We start from the raw sequence: 18,716 nt of genomic DNA on the forward strand, positions 1-18,716 counted from the left end.
GAAGAAAAAGTCACCAGTAGGAAAGAAGAATAATTCCTAAGCCTCTGTAAACAAATATACCCCATACAGAGGGCAAGAAGATTCTCCATTATCCAGTCTCTCTCCCCAAGGGAGAGATGACATGTGGGATACGGGACTGGGAGCGTGGCCCTGCTCTGCTGTCTGGGAAAGGGACTGACTGACCCCAGCCCTACCAGCTCATCCCAAGGGGACTGTCACACTCCCCAGGCTGCAGTGTCAGACCATGAGGTGCTCTGGGAGGCTGCCCATGCACCATCCCATCAGCAAACTGGGATAATGTCAGAACAGGCGTGAAGCACCACAACAGTGGATCCACGGGGGGCTTGGATGGTGCCTCTTCATCAACAGCAAAAGCGGAAAGAAAAGGGGCCTGGCTACTCTTCTGCCAGAATCCAGCTCTGTCCTTATGGGGAATGGGATGGAAATGGCCACAACCACTCCACAGCCACAGTTACTGCAAGGGGAAAACCCTGGAGGCGGCAGGGATGTCACACATGTGACAGGACACGCAGTGAGGCTTCTCCGAGAGGGAATGTATATGGATGTGAGTCAGGGCTGAGCTCCATACTGAATTGCCCTCGAGAGCTGCCCGATAAGGGTCTTTGTACACACATCTGGACCTCACTGAAACTTTCAATTCAGCATTTCTGGGCATCTTAATAATTTCCAGATTTTTTCCACCTCCCCGTACAAGGATGTGCTGCACTTTCAGCAGCCCAACAAAGAAAGGTTTAACTCTAAGGCAAAAAAAAAAAAAAAAAAAGAAAAAAAAGGCAGGGAAACTAAAATTCACTATTTTTGTTTAGTCTAGTTTGGAGAATTAACCTTACACTGGGGTACTCCTGGGTCAAGCGGAGCAGTCTCAGCCACGGGAACCCAGGAGGGCTGAGCTGGGGAGTGAAAAGCCTCTTATACCCAGCACAACAAAACAGGCTGTCAGCTCTCAGCCCGGGATGTCTCACAAACCTCTGGTTAAAAGCTTTCCAGGGAAACCAGGGCTATTTTGAGGAAAGCAGAATGAGCAATATCCACAATGCACAAACCCCCATTGAGCCACCCAAAGACAAGGGGACTTTGTCGTGCCAGCAACGTGTGATTCACAGCCTGGTGAGCTCTGATCACCTTGGGGGCAACGTGTCACTCACACCATGGGCGAGCTACACCACGCAGCAGCAGAGAAGTTTTAAGCTTATTTTAAAAAAATGCATTGAGTCATGGTTCTGTTGATCTACCGGATTATTGATCAATGACTGGGGCTTAGAACTAAAGGATCTGGAGCAGGCCCTGGCACAGGCTGCCCAGAGAAGCTGTGGCTGCCCCTGGATCCCTGGAAGTGTCTAAGGCCTACAAAACCTGCAAAATCCCACCCCAAGAAGGAGGAAGAGCCACAGGTGCTGGGCAGTGTCACGGCCTGTTCTAGAACAGCCCAACATTTCTGTCAGTTGCTCCAGAGCCTGGCATCAGACCTTGACTCCAGGCTCAGCTCACCATCTCCCTTGCCAGCACTGTACCCAGGATGAGAACTGAGTCCACCACAGTGGGATCTAAGAGAAAATAATTACTCCCATCATGTTTCTTTTCCAGCTTTTACTTTTCCTTAGAAAAACAGGTGTCTCTCTGCAAAGCAGCCTGCTCCTGTCAAAGGAACAATAATCCGAGGACAGCTCGTTTGGGTTTATTGTCCCCCTGCAATGTTTGGAGCATCTTTGGCCTCCCACGTAAATTCCAACTTCCATTTATTAAATACCTCACTGGCATTTTCTTTTCACTGTCCCACTGCTCGTTTAATATTACATTTGACATTCTAAGCTTTACGGATGGCAACAGAAGCAGAATGGATGAGCTAAAAATAGCCTGCCAGGGAGGCTGGAGCTGGAAATAGGCTGGGGAGCAGCCACCCCGCTGCCCTTTGCTTGCCCCCGTGCCTGGGGAAATGACGGCGTTCAGGAGACGAGGAGCAGCGAGCCCAGGGTGAGCCCGAGCCCACGGAGCTGTGGATGTCCCAGCTGAGCAACCTGGGATGGGCACAGGGAACTGGGTAGGGATGGGAATGAGGACAGGGCGTCCCAGCCACAGCTCACAGAGCCACTGCAAACCCCATAGCCTTGGGCTGGGGCTGCGAGAGCCCGTCCCCTCCACGGCTCAGGGACAGAGGGGGACACGATCCAAGTATGACATGACCCCAACAGTGCCCCCAGCCAGCTGTGTGCCACCCCAGGCCAGCTGTGTGTCACTCCCAGCTCCCCGTCACACACAGCTCCCCCCGCAGGGGCTGGGATTCAGCTGCAGACACATCAGCAAGGCGATGACTCAGTCCCAAGACAGGATCATGTCTCATCCCCTCGCTCGTGGGCTGCTTTCAAAATCAGTGCTGAAGGAGTGACAAGAAGAGAACACCAAGAGATGGTGGCACCTGGAGGGGGCACTGAGCGGGCACAGGAGTGGGAAGGGGATATTTTAATTACCCAACAACAAACACCAACACCCAAAACTGTTTCTCTTGCTCTCTGTGATGTTCCTTGAGTGCTTTCACCCTGTCCCATCCTCCACGCTCCCTGTTACCCTCCTGTGCAGCCTTTCACCTGGGAAGGAATCCTCCCAACAGCTTTTCCCCATTCCTCCCCTCCCAGGGGGTGCCCATCCTGGGGCACACCAGCACCTGCTGCTCCATCCAGCTCCCCCAAGCACAGTCCTGAGCCCTGCTCCAGAGAAAAGCCTGTCGTGGGGAATAACTAAACCTATGGAGTGTGCCCTCCTGCTGTGGATAGGAAAATTCTGGAGGGGAGCTCTTCCCTCCCACCTGCCAATCCCTAAATTTACATCCCAAGCGTTTCTAATCTGTTGCTGGGTCTGTCGTGTGGGGGTGGTTGGGGTTTGTTCTGTGCTTTTGTTTTAAGGCAGACTAACAGCATTTAGTAACTACATAAAGGGAATGAGCCTCCCCCACCCCACAGGCACTCAGGTGAGGCACTGTGGGGACAGGCAGGAGACCCTGGTGCAGGAGGGGCTGGGGGGCAATGGGACAGGGCAAAGTCCACAGCATTCATCTGAAGTGGAGCAAGAGAATTCCCACAGGAGCAGGAGCACTGCCCCAGCCCTGCCACCCCACATTTGGCCAAGGGGACCCCCACTTTTATTTCAGATGCATATTGCAGGAAGGAACAATATGAGGAATATTATTTCAGTGCCCTGGGAAAAATTAGCAAGTCAAATATTGAATCAGGCCTCCAGCATATGCCAAGGAGATTGCTTTGATCTTATCCACACTAAAAGCTCTATTATTGAATTTAAAGTCTGTGAACACGTATCAGACCAATATACAATGCATATCTGAATACACATTTGAGAAGCAAAGGATGTTTTGACAAAGGGAAAAAGAGTATTTTAGCTGAAAATATCAAAGTTACTGCAGCAATTGAAATACAAATGCCCCTTTTCATCTGGCTCAGGGCAACCCACAACCTGGGACCTGCCTGTCACTGAGGAGGAACTTCACCCGGGCTTGACTCCTGGGCTGGGCCTGGGTGGGAGCGATTGTGGCTCCATGGCAGAGAGCCACAGGGACAGGGGCCAGCAGGCAGCAGCCACGGCAGAGCAGGATCAGACCGGGAGCTGGGCCGGAGCAGAGCTTCTGGGAGCGTGGTGGGGTGTAAGAGCCACCCCACGGCACTGCCCTCCCAAACCCGAAACATCAGGGCTCTGACTGGGAGCAGGGCAGGAGGAGGAGGAGGAGAACGGCTTCCCCAGGGCTGCTCGAGGAGCTGAACTCACACCCTCCTCAAGCCCTTTGGCTTCATACACCACAAGCTGCTCTGGGGCAGCTGCCTGAGCCTGTGGCTGCAGGGGACAGAGCAGGGGCTGGGCCAGCCATGGTCCAGGCTCAGCACCCCGTCCCCACCACCCTTCCAGCAGACACGGGGTGTGCCCAGCACCCTCCCAGAGGGGTGTCCCCCACCCCTGGGCACGGCACACATCTGTGACATGGGGTCAGAGCTCGCTGCCACCACTGCACCGCGGAGCACCAACACTCACCATTTTATTATTGATTTCGTGGAAATGAATTTCACAGACTTTTTCCACCACGTCTTCATTTTCAAAAGTTACGAAGCCAAATCCTGTTTAATAAAGATACAAAAAGGGGAGGGGGAAGGAAAACATTAGTTAACTGTAACAATTTCATTTTAATAAAGCATTATTTAGCCATTGGGACTTTGGAAAACTTCCATAACAACGTGCACGTGTGACTACACCTGCTGCCTATGGAGCTGCTCCTGAGCTTATTGCAGCCTAATGGAGGGAAGAAGCATTGTCTCAGGGAAAATTAATACGGTTCTGTTCCAGCTCTTCCATAGGATTTAATGGAGAATTAAAACCTCCTTATGGATTTTTTGATCCATCCTGCAGAATTTAATGGATAGTTACACCCCACTTACATGATGGCTCAGAAACTACAATAAGGCCGTATTTTCTTTTACACCTTAGAGGTTTTTAAGAGCAATCTCTACAAAACCCAATTATATTTCTATGGAACCATATTGATTTCATCTCTTGTTTAATTCCACGAGACTTCTCCATTAGAGCTGACTCATTACACGACCCAAAAACCATAAAAATCCAGGAAGACAGAAAATGATTCCTCATTTACCCCTGGCAAGGAGAAAAACCCCAATGCTTCCCAAACACAGGGCAGCACTTTGTGTTTCCGTGTGCTCTCCCCGCTGCCGCGTGCCGGGTCAGCCCCGCTCCGGAGGTGGTTATTTGTCCCTTTCTTCCTGAATTACTTCCTCTAATACCTCATCAGGACATCCTGAGGCCTCCAGGAACCCATTACGTTTAAGGCCTCTGATCTAATCGTTCCTCTCTTCTCCACTGCTGCTTCAAAGAGCCGAGGATTTGGGCTGGTTTAGGCTGTTTGATGCCTGCTGCCTGCCTGTAGCTGTACACTGAGTCTGCTCTGCTGGGGCTGCACTAAAGGAATCTGGCAGCCCACCACAGCTACATACCGTGTTCCCTGCTCCTGCCTTAACAGAAAAACCTCAGGCTAATGAAAAAACCCCAATCTCATGTGTTGGAGAAGGCTCGATGAGTCAACATCGACACCAATTATGCTAATGAAACCTTAAGAATCTAGTAACAGGATGAACTCCATCCCCCAGACTGGAAACTGCTGGACTCTACACCGGTGAAACTGCACGAGGCTGGAGCAGGGACAGCCCCGGTGCAGCCTTGCCTCCGGCTGAAGAGGAAAGTGCATTGCCAGGTGAGGTACAAGCAGTTCCCAGACAGCTCTTTTGGGAGTTCACAGTACCTGTAGTCGTGGGGAATGCTCTCATCCCACTTCAGACCCTCTTACCGGGAGAAAACCCACCAGGAATGGTTTTGAGCCCTCCTCCAAGGTGTAACCCATCATCCTACAGCACACCAGGCTCACAACGCTGCTCTGCTTTGCACTTAGAGCAGGCAGCAGCTTGAAATTTTTTACATAACTCGAGTCTTTCATTTGCCTTCTAAATTACTCCATTTAAATCTACCTTAAACAGACCTGCAGTTAAACCTAAAATTTCTGTGGTTAACTGCCTGAATCTGGCATCCCAGGAATCCCAGAGCTGGGAGCAAAGCATGGCTGGGATGACTCTGCCCAGTGCAATGAGATGCCCGGGCTGGGGCTACAAGTCATTAATTGTTTGAGCACCAGCAACATCTTCATCATTAGCAACTCATTAGCGAGTGCTGCAGTTGAGGATTTCTCTTTCAACTTGTGTCAGGTCTTGGTGCCAGGATGGAGGGGAGAGGGAATTTAGGAGATTAGCCCTAATATGCCAAACACCTCGAGGAAGCCGCTGCAGTCATTACACGTCTGGACTCGGAAACAAATTTCCCATTCTCATCCCACTCCATATGGTTTAAGCACAGGTTTATCAAGAAATTATTTGTCTGATTAAATCAGATGGCCACCCAGCTTCCTGCATTTCCAGACTTTATAACAATGAAATAACAATCTGTAGGTGTCAGCAGGCATTTGCAGGTTTCTGAAAGATCTGTGGCACTCGGTCAGACTGGCCAGGAGAGGAAAACCAGAGGCGATTTCTATGATGCCCAATACCTCAAACTCAGTGGGAGCAACCAGAGGATTTCCATCTGCAGGCACACAGGCACTTAAATTCCTCCCTGTGAGGGTGGGGAGGCCCTGGCACAGGGTGCCCAGAGAAGCTGTGGCTGCCCCTGGATCCCTGGCAGTGCCCAAGGCCAGGCTGGACGGGGCTTGGAGCACCCTGGGACAGTGGAAGGTGTCCCTGCCCATGGCAGAGGGTGGAACAGGATGAGCTTTATGGTTCCTTCCAACCCAAACCATTCTAAGATTCTTTTCTTGTTTCACTTTTTGGATATCAAATTCTGACTTTTAATAACTGCACCCACACAAAGATCCCCCCGCACACATGTTCTTATTAGTTCCCATAATGAATACACGCTGATTTTTAAATTACCAAAACTCTCAGAAACCTTCCTGGACTAAATAGACAATTATTTCTTCTGAGAGGTACTAAGAGTCAACAAAAAAATGGTTCTCGGAAAGTGTATGGAAAAGATTAACCCAAAACAAAGGCGGCTGTTGAAAACGGTGACAGAAATAGGATTCTGGTTGTCAAGGAGCACACGTTTTAAAATGAAATTATACTGCATCCTTCTGAATGAAGCTATTATTGGAAGCTAACAAGCTCTATTTAAGAGATAAGCATTTAACAGAGTCAAACGGTTGGGTTTTTTATTCAAATGAATAAAACTGAATATTCATTTGAATAATCTTTTCTGTAAAAGAAAAGACAAAGAAGAGGGGGAAAAAAATAAAGTAAGAGGCAAACAGATGCCCCAAACGAGAGGCTCTGAGCCAAGCACCAGCACTAAAGGAAGCTGAGACATGTATCCATGACCTTCAGGTGAAAAACCCTCCTCTGGCATCTGCTGGGAAAAAGGAGTTATTCCACTCCATTCATCTGCTGAAAAAGGAGTCAGCCTACTCCATTCATCTGCTGGTTAATGGGCACCAACAGGCACCAAAATGATGCCAGCCCTGACACCTGACATCTGATGTGCTCTGGGCTGGTGATGAGCTGGGCATCGGGCACAGGGTGAACTCGAGGATCTTGGAGGTCTTTTCCAACCCAGATGACTCTGGGATTCTGTGTAAAACCTCCTTTGATCCCAAGCCTTGTTCAGCCATCAAAGCTGCCCAGGCCTGTGGGCAGGCAGCTCCACAGAGTCAGCTCAGCACGTTCTGCCACAGTATTCCAGAAATAAGAGAAACATTGTTCAGAGAAAGTGACTGAAACCATAAAATGATTAAAATACTGTAAAAGAATAGGCAGAAGCCATAAATACTATTAAGCAGCCAGACTGAAGATACCAAATGTCAGTGCTCCCATGTTCTGTATTTTGGTTTTTTTCCCCCTCAAACCAATTGTATTTCACACTTTTGTCATCACTTGAGAGTTTTTACGTCAACCTTGGTAAAATATAGCTGAGATGACGACACCATGGCCATGAAATCCATCTCCTTTCCCTGGCTGGCAGCATCATTCCCACAGCCCCAGGTCTAGCTGCACAGTGATCTGTGTCACAGCTGTGGCTGCACACGCTGAGGACGTCACTGGCTGGCAGAATTACATGAAAGCAGCTTACCCGGGTAAAGGTCTCGCCTTCAAACCTGTGCTCGCCTTACAACAAAGAAAACAAGGTGATTGCATCCCACGCCACAGAGGTTAAACCCAGGCTAATGCTGGGGTTAACCCTGGAGGGCTCTGATGGGCAGCCCAGGACCCTGCCTCAGCCCCCAGCCAGAGCAATGCCACAGGTACCAGCACCTGCATCACCGCCTGGTGCCTGAGCCAAGCCCACCTCACCAGGCAGGCACAGCTCTGAGGGGCTCCCCAGCCACCTGAAAGATGCTCTGCTCGGTGAAGACACTGCAACTAGAGCCTGTTTTAAGTCCCAAGCTGTCTGAAGGTCACCTGATGATGTCGAGCAAGTCACTCAATCTCATCTGCTGTGCTGCTTCTGCCCGAGCTGTGTCCACACGGTTGGTGAGGCTGCGGGGTCTCTGCAGCTGGGACAGCCTCATCCTGCACTTACAGCAACTAGAGAGCTCCTGAAAATATTCTGGGAACTAGGGGATCACCAAGGCTCCTTTGTCTTGCACAGCAATTCCAAAGAACAAGGGCAGGAGACAAGAGCAGGGAGAGGACAAAGGAGGAGATTTACACAGCCCCCATCACACCAACATGGCTCTGCTTAAACCTCACTCCTGCTGCCCAGCAAGAATCACCCCCAGTCGCTTGTCAGTGCAGGACCAGTCCCCTCACACCCACAGCGTGCTCCAGAGAACCATCCTGCTCCTGCCTCCCACGCAGCCAGCGCTGGGACGAGCCCAGCCCTGGGTCCCCGATCCCTCCGGCCCTGGCGTGGGAGCCGCCCGAGGAGCGGCTGTGCTGACAGATGGGAATATCCAGCCTGACACCCGCTGCAGCTCCCAGCATCGTAATGAGGAAATATTAGTTCAGGCTGTGCTCCCCCTTTGTGTCAGGGCTCCAGACCTGACCCGCTCGCTTGCGTCTGCTCCGCGCCTCAGATCTGAGTTACTTAAGCTCTGAAACAGAGGAAGGTCCAGTCCTGCTGTGGTATTATTTATGCACCTGCTTTCTTGTTTATGCCCATAGTTTTGGCAGCTGGTCCTGTGAAAGGTAATAAAATGCCTTTCAAAAGTAAAAAAAAAATTAAAAATGAAGAAATGTGACCAGACAAGCCAGGCATAATAACATTAAAGCCCGTGTCAATTAATTTTTCCTCTTCTTGATAAACGAGCCCCATTCCATCCATTAATAATGAGGGAAGAAACAAGAAAAGTTGACACTAGTTTAATTTATTTTCTCAACTTGCCTGGTCATATTTCTCCCTGTTGCAAAGCTTTCCGGTGCTGCTGGGAATTGCAAGTGGCTCCCACACAGTCGATGCATAGATTGGTGTGAATCAATACCGTTCTACTTTATTCACACATCCCTTGTAATCAGAGAGGAAAAAGTTCCTTAGTAAGCTCCCAGCCTGCCAAGCTGCCTTATAGAAATAATAGTAATAATAATAAACTTGCAGGGGGGGTGGAGAGGGGGATGTGAAACCAAGTCCTGTGATCACTGTCACCAAATCTTGTCTTTGTAGCTGAACAGAATGCATTGAGCAGAGGAGACAGGACATTTTAATTACCCAGACAGTGAACCACGGATGTTTCTAACTTCTGTCTGCAAAGGTACTACAAGTCATTTACCCCCAGAGTCTGGGAATGGGGGCCTGGGGGTTTAATCCTGTCTCAGGGAAGAGCAATTCATTCCTCAGCCCCAGAACATGAGAGCCAGGACTTGAAAGCTCAGCCCTGATGTTGCCACCTCCTTATATTGTCACTTAAATATTCCCTGTGGTCTGCATCCCCATTTCTTCCCCCTCACTTCCTTGTCCCTTCCTCTGAGTTTTCATACTGCAACTCAGCTTGTTAGAGCCAAAAACTGTCTAGGACAAAAGCTAACAAAAGCTGTTATTTCCTATTACTCCAATTTCCTGCACTTCAAACACACGGAAGGAGAAGTTCTGGTTTCCAAAGGAGCAACTCTCTGCACATTCAGGGAACACAGCCATAGTCTGACACACACGTCTCAGATTTTACCTCCTTATCTCCAAGGAGGGGTTTTACTGGGGAGAAGACTGGTGACCACACCTGAAGGAACCACCTGCTCCAAGGGTGAACAGGATCCCATCTCATCCTCGTGATAACCAGACCAGGAGAGAGATGCACCAGGAGATGGAAGGGGAAGGAGGAGGTAAAAACCTGTGGTCTAGGATGAAAATATCCTCATTTAACTACAGCATGTGGTCTCCAGCCCTGCTGCTGTGACTGACACCCACCAAGACGTGGTCTGCCCGCACATCCACTGGGCGTTAATGTACACCTTGGGTATGGAACACAGGTTCTCCTGGCAGACACAGGCAGCTCTTTAAAGTGTCAGTATATTCTCCATGACAGGAGAGTAAATTCTAAAATTAAATCAGCAGACAACTGCCTGAGCCCAGCCCCGCTTTGAGGCGCGGGCGTTTCCATCCTGGCGTGGCGGGAGACTGGAGCGCGGCGGTCAGCGCCCAGCTGGACAAAGGGCACCAGCAAGATCCTCCTCTGCTTTTGTTCAGGAAAGCTGCAAGGCTCAGGCTCCTCACTCCGTCCTCCCACGGCTGCGTGGCATTTCCAAAGTGGCAATTGCTCAGAAACAGGGTAAGGCACCTCGGGGTGAGCAGCCACGTGGCAGCTGTCCTTCCAAACGGGCCAAAATCCACTCAAACCGGCTTGGGGCATGGATTTTCCTGAGGGGAGGATGAAGAGTACAGGGCCTTGTCCCCCTCTCAAATGAGCCATTCTGACCAAAGGTTTCCAGGTTCAGAGGGCACCAGTCAGGGCCGGGATGGGGTCCCAGGCAAAGCCCTGGCAGTGGCAGGCGCACCCAGGGACCCCCGTGTGCATCACAGACCACGCTCGTGTCAGCAGCACCTGAACTCCTGGTAATAAATTTTTCATAACAACAAATCTTCATTAAAATCTTATTTTATTAACGTTCTGAAATCAAACCAAACTGCTAAGTACATAATGACTTAGGCGCACACTACGCAGAGCTTACTAAATGCCACTTTTATCATATTGTTAATTAACAGAAACGATTAATGCGTTTGCAGATCATTTAGAAGCATTAGCGGTGACCTAAGAAAAATTGCGGGTACGTGTGATACATCTGCACTTTTCCATCAGAATTTTCTACACAGGAGGCCCCGAAGTTTGCTCCTAACTCAGCTTCTCTCTGTTGGGGACATCCGTGTCTCAACAGGCACACATTTGTCAGCAGGTCAGGAATTAAAGCATCAGGCTGGAATGTGAGATACTGCAGGAGAAAATTACCTCCACTGTTTTCTTTTTCCTCAGTATTTGGGAGCAGCCCCACCCTGCTCCTCACAGCCTTTCACTGCTCCCTCTTATTCAGGTACAGATTTCCCAGCTGGGTAAGGAGTCAGAGGTATGGAAATGCTGAGAATGCTGCTGGGTGGAGAATATGGCAGACTCTAACAGGTTTCTTTTTGCTATCATAGAAGAAAACCCCAAATCTTTGTAAAATCCAATTAATCCATCTACGACCAGAATGGGAACCTTGTGCTTCTGTCTATTCATTAGTGAGACCTACAGATTTTGGCAGCCAGGCAGGGACAAAGGCCACCACCCTGGGTGCCAGTCAGCCCAGTCAGGCTCCCATCAGAAAATCAAGCTCCTGACGCTGCACTGCCTCAGCCACTGAGTGCCACATCCTGCCATCTTTATCTGTTTGCCCACAGGCGTCAGATACTCTCTGCCTGTCAATTCTTCCACAGTTTATTACCAAATTTCTGAAATATTACATTTTTTATTATATCCAAATTCACTTTATTGCATTTGACAATACAGATAATCACATACCATATGCTCTAATGTTTCGAACCCAATGCATGTTGACAGCAGTTTTTATTCATGATGCATAATTCCATCCAGGGCTGACAAAGGCGGTGCAGAACCCAGCCTGGTGTCAGGGTTTGGAGGCGGGGGAATCCTTTTTTCCATTTCCTTTTCTTCCCTTTAACAACAGATTTACAAAACTGGGAGGAAAGATGCTTTGCTTTCGGGAGAAATAGGAAATTGGCTGAAAAGATGGGCTTATCAAAGAGATGTCTTCAAAATATTAATAATGCGTGGGGGTTGGTTATTGTAATTATTTGCACATGAAACTTGCTGCTAATGGGGTGAGAGAAGCACAAAGGCTCAACAGGAGGGAGCAGAGGCCAGGGCAGTGTTGGGGGGCACGAGGCTGAACCCCCACTCCTCCATATCCTCCTGCCTGGCTGTGGTCACTCAGTGCTGAGACCAGCTCCTCTTGCCCAGGTGAGGGTGGGAAGGGACACCTGTGTCCTGGGAGGGCTGGGGGAGGGTCCCCACGTGAAAACCTGGGCAATCCCGTATCCCAGCCTCATATCCAGGCAACAGATTCAACAACTTGAGAGATGGCCACGCTGTGCAAACCAAACAGGATGCTACGTCTAAATTAAGCTGTAATGACCCGCTCTGAGCTCTTTATTAGCCAGGTAATGATCATTTAAGAGGAGGTTACTATCTTGAGCCAAGGGCACCTAATACCATTACTGAACTTGTTAAAACCTGCCAAGCAAGTCATTATTTCCAACACTATTTCTTTTTCTCTTAACACAGCTTTCTGCCTCTCCCCTTATGCTGCTTGGCCATAAATCCCAGGATCATGCAGGCTTGGTCACCCTTCCCCAGGAGGCTGAATTTAGCTCCCACTCTCCACGAGCAGGCTGGACACAAGACAAATACTGCACAAAAAACAAGCACTGAAAACCTCTCACTGGATGAGCTTTAAGATTCCTTCCATCCCAAACCATTCTGTAATTCTCTGATAACAAGACACTGAGATGTTCTCCTCCTTGTCCCTGTCATGCCCCCCAGGAAAACTATACTTAATCCCCCCACATCCCTTGCCAATCTCCAGTCTTGCAAAGGCTCATATAAGGAAGAGAAAAAAAAAAAGAGGGAAAAAAAAGGAAAAGCCCAAAGCGCACAGGCAGCTGCTTTACAACTTTGTGACAAACTCCACTGGGTGTTGGCACATCTGATCTGCTCACTGAGCCATTGCCAGCGCCGAGGCACTGGGTCTGCCGAGGATCCACGCCCAGGGGAGAGGATCCCGCACCACATCCCGGCCACCCCGGCTGGGAAGGAGCAGAGCCGGCTGCCTCTCACAGCATCCCAGCGAGGACAATATTATGAATGACACCAGCAAGCTGCCAGCTCAGGAACTCATTACTGTCAAGGTAGAGCATGGCTGGCTGCCAGGCCCCCAGCCCTCACGCTCGCTATGCCAGAACATCCACACACAATTTAATTGCATTATAATTTCAAAAGTGCTTTTCAAACTGGAAAAAGGCATTCACTGATTAACCAGCGAAGAGCAAAATTGTTTATGAAATTGAATACAAAAAGCTACAGAAATGTAATTGGGTTGTTCTAGCACCTAATTTTCAAGCCATTTTCCCACTTATTTAATCACGAGATACAAAAGGAACTAGTGAATTGACTTCATACTAATTAGATTACTCCCTGCGATACTCCAAGCCTATATTCCAACTGGTTGATAGTGCTGCTTTAAACAGAACAAAAAATGGAGCAACAGCTTGTCTGGGGCCATAACGCATTTGTTTCCCATCAACCCTCTTCTACTGGAGGGCCATAAAACTCAGGCCAAATTCCCCCTAACCTGCCATCGCCAGTCACCCAGAAAGCACTCACTTTCCTAAAAAGGAATGACAATCATTTGCCAAATGATCCTGGCTGCTCCCAGGTGCCAGCTCGGGGCTCCCCATCACAGTGATCACTACCAGCCACCCAGGCGGGGAATCCCTCTGAAATCAGCAGCACGTTAAAATGTCCCACGCGATGGAGGAACTGGCTGTCCCCAGCGATGGACACTCAGGTTCCCCAAGCAGGGGAGAGCCAGTGAGGGGGAGCTCTCGTTCCCACTGGTGGGTGCAGGAAAACCCCCACAGGCAGAGCTGAGCTCTGGGTCTGGCCCAGGGGCTAAAGCCACCACAGAATTACTGCCAGCATCACCAGGGCTGTTCTAAACACCTGGTGCAAGGTCACCTCTTGATAGGAAATATTAGTCCCTTTGCCAGCAGCAAACTGGGGGAGCTGCAGACACCTTATTTTATTCTAAATCAAGGCACTAAATTAACAGAAATTTTATCAAGTCTCTGGTTTCCTGAAGAACAGTATTTGAAGATCCATCTACGCCTGCTCCTTCGCAGTGTACGCTGGTAGAAGTTTTTTTAAAGCTGCCCAAGACCCACTCTGCACCTGATACAATCTGCTCACAGCTTTTCCACTAATTTTAAATGTTATTAGGTGCAACATAATTGATTATATAATCAAATGTGGAATGTACATTATCAAGATATTGTAGCACTTCACAGGCCATTTAATCAGCATATCTGGGACTGTGCCAAAATGAATTAGCCTGCATTAAATTTCAAGTACATATTATTGGTTGTATTTGTCTCCATGTTTAAGCAGGCACTTGCTCTTACAAAAGAAATCTGAAATCCTTCAATTATAGAAATAGATTATTAAAAAAGTGCAAGTATTCCTTCCCAGAGCTGTCTCTTCTGCAACCAAGATTCCAAAGTTGTCTTTTCTGTCACAAAGAGGGGGGGATGATGGATGCCCACCCGCAATGGGGCATTTGTGGGTGCCCTGTATGGGGAGCCTGGGAGGGGCAGACCCCCAGCTTGCCCCCACCCAGGCCCATTTGTGCCCCATCTCAGCAATGCTCCAATTTCAGGCTCTGTCACAGAGCACCTGCCACCAAAAGGCACCGTGAATCAGTGTCCCCTGGTTGGTGACAGGGTCGTAGTTCACCCCCACCCACCCCGGTGAGCCAGTGCCCCTGAGCCTCCGTGTTCCTGGAGCTGACCACTCCCTCCAAACTAAAAAGGGATTTTGAAGATGAGTTTCTGCTCAATTTCAGCAAGTGGAGGAGAAGCAGGAGGCAGGTCCACGGTGGAGGAATGAGGCCAAAACCTGCTACTGCTGCTGCTCCTCTCCAAGCACCTGCCAAGCCCAGAACCTTCCCCTTGTTTGTGCTGCTGAAATTTAACTCCCCCACCGTGGATTCCGGGGTGCAGCAGCTGCCAGAGGTGCCCCCAGAGAAGTGAAGCATCTCCAGAACTGACTTTGCAGGGGGAGATGTTCCCAGCAGCTGAACGGCTGCACTCAAGGTGACTCCTCCTGCCTACCTGGATCCTGCAGCAGCAGCGGCACAGAGACAGCTCAGGGCTGGGGGGGGACAGAGCCACCCCAGATCACACACGGCCCTGGGCTCTCCAGCTGCCAGCAGAGGTTACAGAGTCCTCCCTGCAAACTGCAGAGCATGGAAGGCAGAGCGAAGGGCACTTTGCTGGGAGCGTGCAGGTGCCGTTCTCTCATTAACACACGAGCACCAGCCGAGATAAATGGGCAGGTGAAAGGCCACGCTCCGCCACGGGCTCTGAAAGTGGCGCTGGTGACGCTGCTGGCAGCTGTCACTGCAGTCCCCAGCAGAGCACCCAGCGTGGGGCTCGACCCAGCAGAGACCCCCTCCCCACTGGTGCTGCACTGGGAGGAACAGGACAGCCAGCGTGAGACTGGTGCAGCCCCGGCATCGTCGCGGGGAAGCGCCACGGGAGCCACCAACACAAAGCTCAGGTGAATGAGGACACGAGGGCACATTCTACAGGTGCACCCCCATGGAAAGCCCCCCACCTTCAACAATGTTTTTCCTCACTGCGCTTTAGCTGCTGGGTTTGCATCCCTCACCCAGGTGAAATGCTGCTGCACCAAAAACCCAGTGACGCTTCCCTGCAGCTCTGCAGCCTGCATGGATCTTACCCTCCCTGGGCTGCCTCCCAAGGCACTGCCAGCCCTGGCTGGGAAGGAGAGCACGGACTCTCCATTGCCCTACTGACTCCATATATCACAGTGCAAAGGAATAACAAATCAGGCACCAAACAACAAAAAACTATTCAAATAATTGAAAAAATTGACTAGGGTCAAGGGAAATACCAGCAAAAATGAGCAGCTTAGCCTCAGGTTAAGCTAATCCCTTTGAGCTGTGCAGTATGACCCCTCTGGGCTAAAACTTCAGGCAGCACACAACATTCCTGGACATTATTAATATCCTTGGCCAGGACTCCATCCCTGCTGCTCACACACCGTATCAGTATTTGCCTAAGCAAACAATGCAGAGTGCTGTGAGAGAGAGAGAGCCTGGCCAGGACAGATGCTTTGAATGCACACACCAGTTGTTCCTCTGGATACACATGTAAAGAGCAGAGTATTTGCTCAGCTATTCCTGGAAACCAGCTCCCACCACCACGGAGAGGCCAGCACTCTGCAGCTCCCACCACCACCGAGGGTGTGAGATACAGCCTCAAACACCCCTGCAAATGCTGACCCAGCTTTCCTCTGTGTTCATGGGCTGAGAACAAGAAAAAAGTTCAAACTGCTTGGGTGTGTTCCCAGGAAAGCTCTGATAGAAGTAGAGGAGGTGGGGGAAAAACACCCTTTTAAATGTAAGCTTGATGTCTGATTTTTGTCCAGGGCTACAGGTTGAGTGAGGTAACACAGATCATAGAATGGGCTGGGTTGGGAGGGACCTTAAAGCTCATCCCATTCCAACCTCCTGCCATGGGGAGGAACACCTTCCACTAGAGCAGGTTGCTCAGACCTCCATCCATGGTCTCGTAGCTGGCACAGTGTTTCCTCATAAACACCAGAGACTCTCCTGGCCCCAGCTTCCATCCCAAGCTCCACATTACTCCCCTGAAACAGGGCAAACAGCTTTGCTTCTACGGTAATAGCTCCAGATAGTCAGGAGTCATCAAATTTTACATATGTCCAGGGGCAAAGGCTGACAGTGGCCATTAAAATGCATATATCAAATTTTTAACATGGCATAATCTTTTCTTTTATACGGCAGACACACTTATCCTGACACCTGTTCATATGGAAAACCCGAATCCAGCACAGAGACATTGTGGGAAGCTCAGCTCACACACAGGAGAGGGTCCCTGTCTGCCCTCCCTCCCTCTCCCCGCAGACACAGGAGGTGACTCGGGGGAGCCGCGCAGGGCTCGGGGCCAGTCCCTGCGGCAGCAGTGACCACGCGCGTCCAGCCCGCCCCATCACCCTGCAGGGACCCGACACGAGCCCAGTGCCCGCAGCTCTGCCCAACCCTCCTGTAAATTGAGGATGCTTCTGCTTTCCCAGCTGCCTGTCTCGCCCAAGGAGCACGGGCAGGGCAGCAGCACAGCGCCTCAGCCCTGCCAGCGCAGAGGAGATAATCCATTTATGGAGTCGTTTGTTGATATTACCAATCTCCCATTGAAGTGACCAGAGTAAACCTAACAGATCTTAATCATTTTTTCCACTGTTGGAAGCCAGCAATAAAAAAAATGTAAAAAGCCACAAGTGTATTTTGGGAGCACTGTTGGAGAAATCCCATTGTTCTTTGCTGCATCAATAAAAGCAGTTTTGCTGTTTGATAGTATAAAGTGTTCAAGAACCAGATGCAACAAAGGAGCAGAATCACCCTGGGAAAGGAAACTTTTAATAGGGACCACACAGAGCAGAGCAGCACTGTAAAAGGGATCTGCTGGGAAAGGAGAAGGAAAACAAGGCTCAGACAAGCACAAAACCCAGAGCCCTTTGCTAATAATGACATCTAAATTTTAAAGTATCACATCTAAAATAGGCTTCCCAATGCTCCTCGGGTACAGCAGGTGCTTCCCTTCCCCTGCAGCCACTTTTCAAGACCATGCACAGATGGATGAGGTAAAAAGAGAGGGACTTTCTCTGCTGAGCCATCCAAAATCCAAGATTTGTCATCGCTGAGTGCCTCACCACAGTCTTCTGAGTTCCTGTGACAGCTACAGCCAAGTCATTCCCTGCTGTGAATGGTTCCCTTGAAATTTTCCCCCCTCTATCTATCTCTGATCCACCCAAGCACAAGCACCTTTCTCAGTTTTGCCCAGCCCCAGGATGCCAGGGAATCACATGCCGGAGGATGGGACGAACAAACACCTACGGACAGATGGGTTCCTGCCAAAGCTCCCCCAGAAGCGCGGCCACGCTGCTCTGTCATCTGCCACCTTCAGAGGTGACCTTCTCCAGCGCCTCTTTCCTGTTCGAATCCATCCCAGCCCGACTCCCAGGTGCACAGGGCCAGCAAAGCTTTATTAAAGCTTCCCTCTCCTCCCTGTGTTTTGGTGACATTGTTTTATGGATTTCCCCCCGCGCTCAACCTTTGTTCAAACCTTTGGGGAAACGCTGAAATCTTTATCCTTAAAAACAAAAGCGCCAGGAGCAGCAGTCACAGGCAGATGAAACGGGGAACTAATTACACACCCTGAGCATTCCCCGGGGTGTTCTCACAGTGCCCAGGCCTCCAGCTCCATCCCTGTGCTCATCCCCAGCCGCCGGCTCCATCCTCACCTGTGCCGGGAGCAAACCCACAGCACCAAAAAGCAGCCACAGCCCCAGATCCAGTAAGGGCTGACTCCTGACCCGAGCCTGGGCTGGAAGCAGGAACACGTGGGGTGGGGTGGGGTAGGGGGCAGGAATTCCATGAGAATCCCCTTTGCTTCCCCGCTTTCAAAGCAGACAAAGAGCTCTCCGTGGAGGAGCGCTGTTTGTGCGATGACCTTTTCCCGTGGTCCCTGCAGGCTCCGGAGAACAAAGCTGTGGCAGAGTCTCACCGCGGCCTCTGGGCAGCGGGAAACGCGGCTGTTCCATCGCTGCGCTGGAGTTCAGGAGTCAGTTCAGGGTTTCGGGGGGTTTTGGCATTATTTTGCTGAGATACTCAGCAGCATTGCTGACTGGAAACCCTCTTGAGCTCAGCCTGATGCCCCATCTCAGCCTCACACACTGCCTCCAGCGAACGGCTCAGCGTGTCTGCGGCACTCCGAGCTTTTAAGTGCCACTCTCAGACTTCCTGGCTGGCTCAAATCCCATTTTGTAAAGGGTAAAGCAACCTACA

General features: G+C 50.3%; 1 protein-coding gene across 11 annotated transcripts in view; it reads right to left on the bottom strand.

The window, feature by feature from the left end:
* The window catches only part of MSI2 (musashi RNA binding protein 2), a 207,976-nt gene that overhangs the window by 44,075 nt on the left and 145,185 nt on the right, over positions 1-18,716 (bottom strand). For all 11 annotated transcript variants that reach the window (XR_014226992.1, XM_082294644.1, XM_082294650.1 and 8 more), the window contains exon 8: positions 4,054-4,136. Coding sequence is in view for 10 of the 11 variants with exons in the window: in XM_082294644.1 (XP_082150770.1) it covers positions 4,054-4,136 (83 nt within the window). In the remaining variant the exon portion in view is untranslated. The remainder of the gene's footprint in view (positions 1-4,053; positions 4,137-18,716) is intronic.

Source organism: Coloeus monedula, assembly GCF_965178545.1.
Source record: "Coloeus monedula genome assembly, chromosome: 20".
Lineage (NCBI taxonomy): Eukaryota > Metazoa > Chordata > Aves > Passeriformes > Corvidae > Coloeus > Coloeus monedula.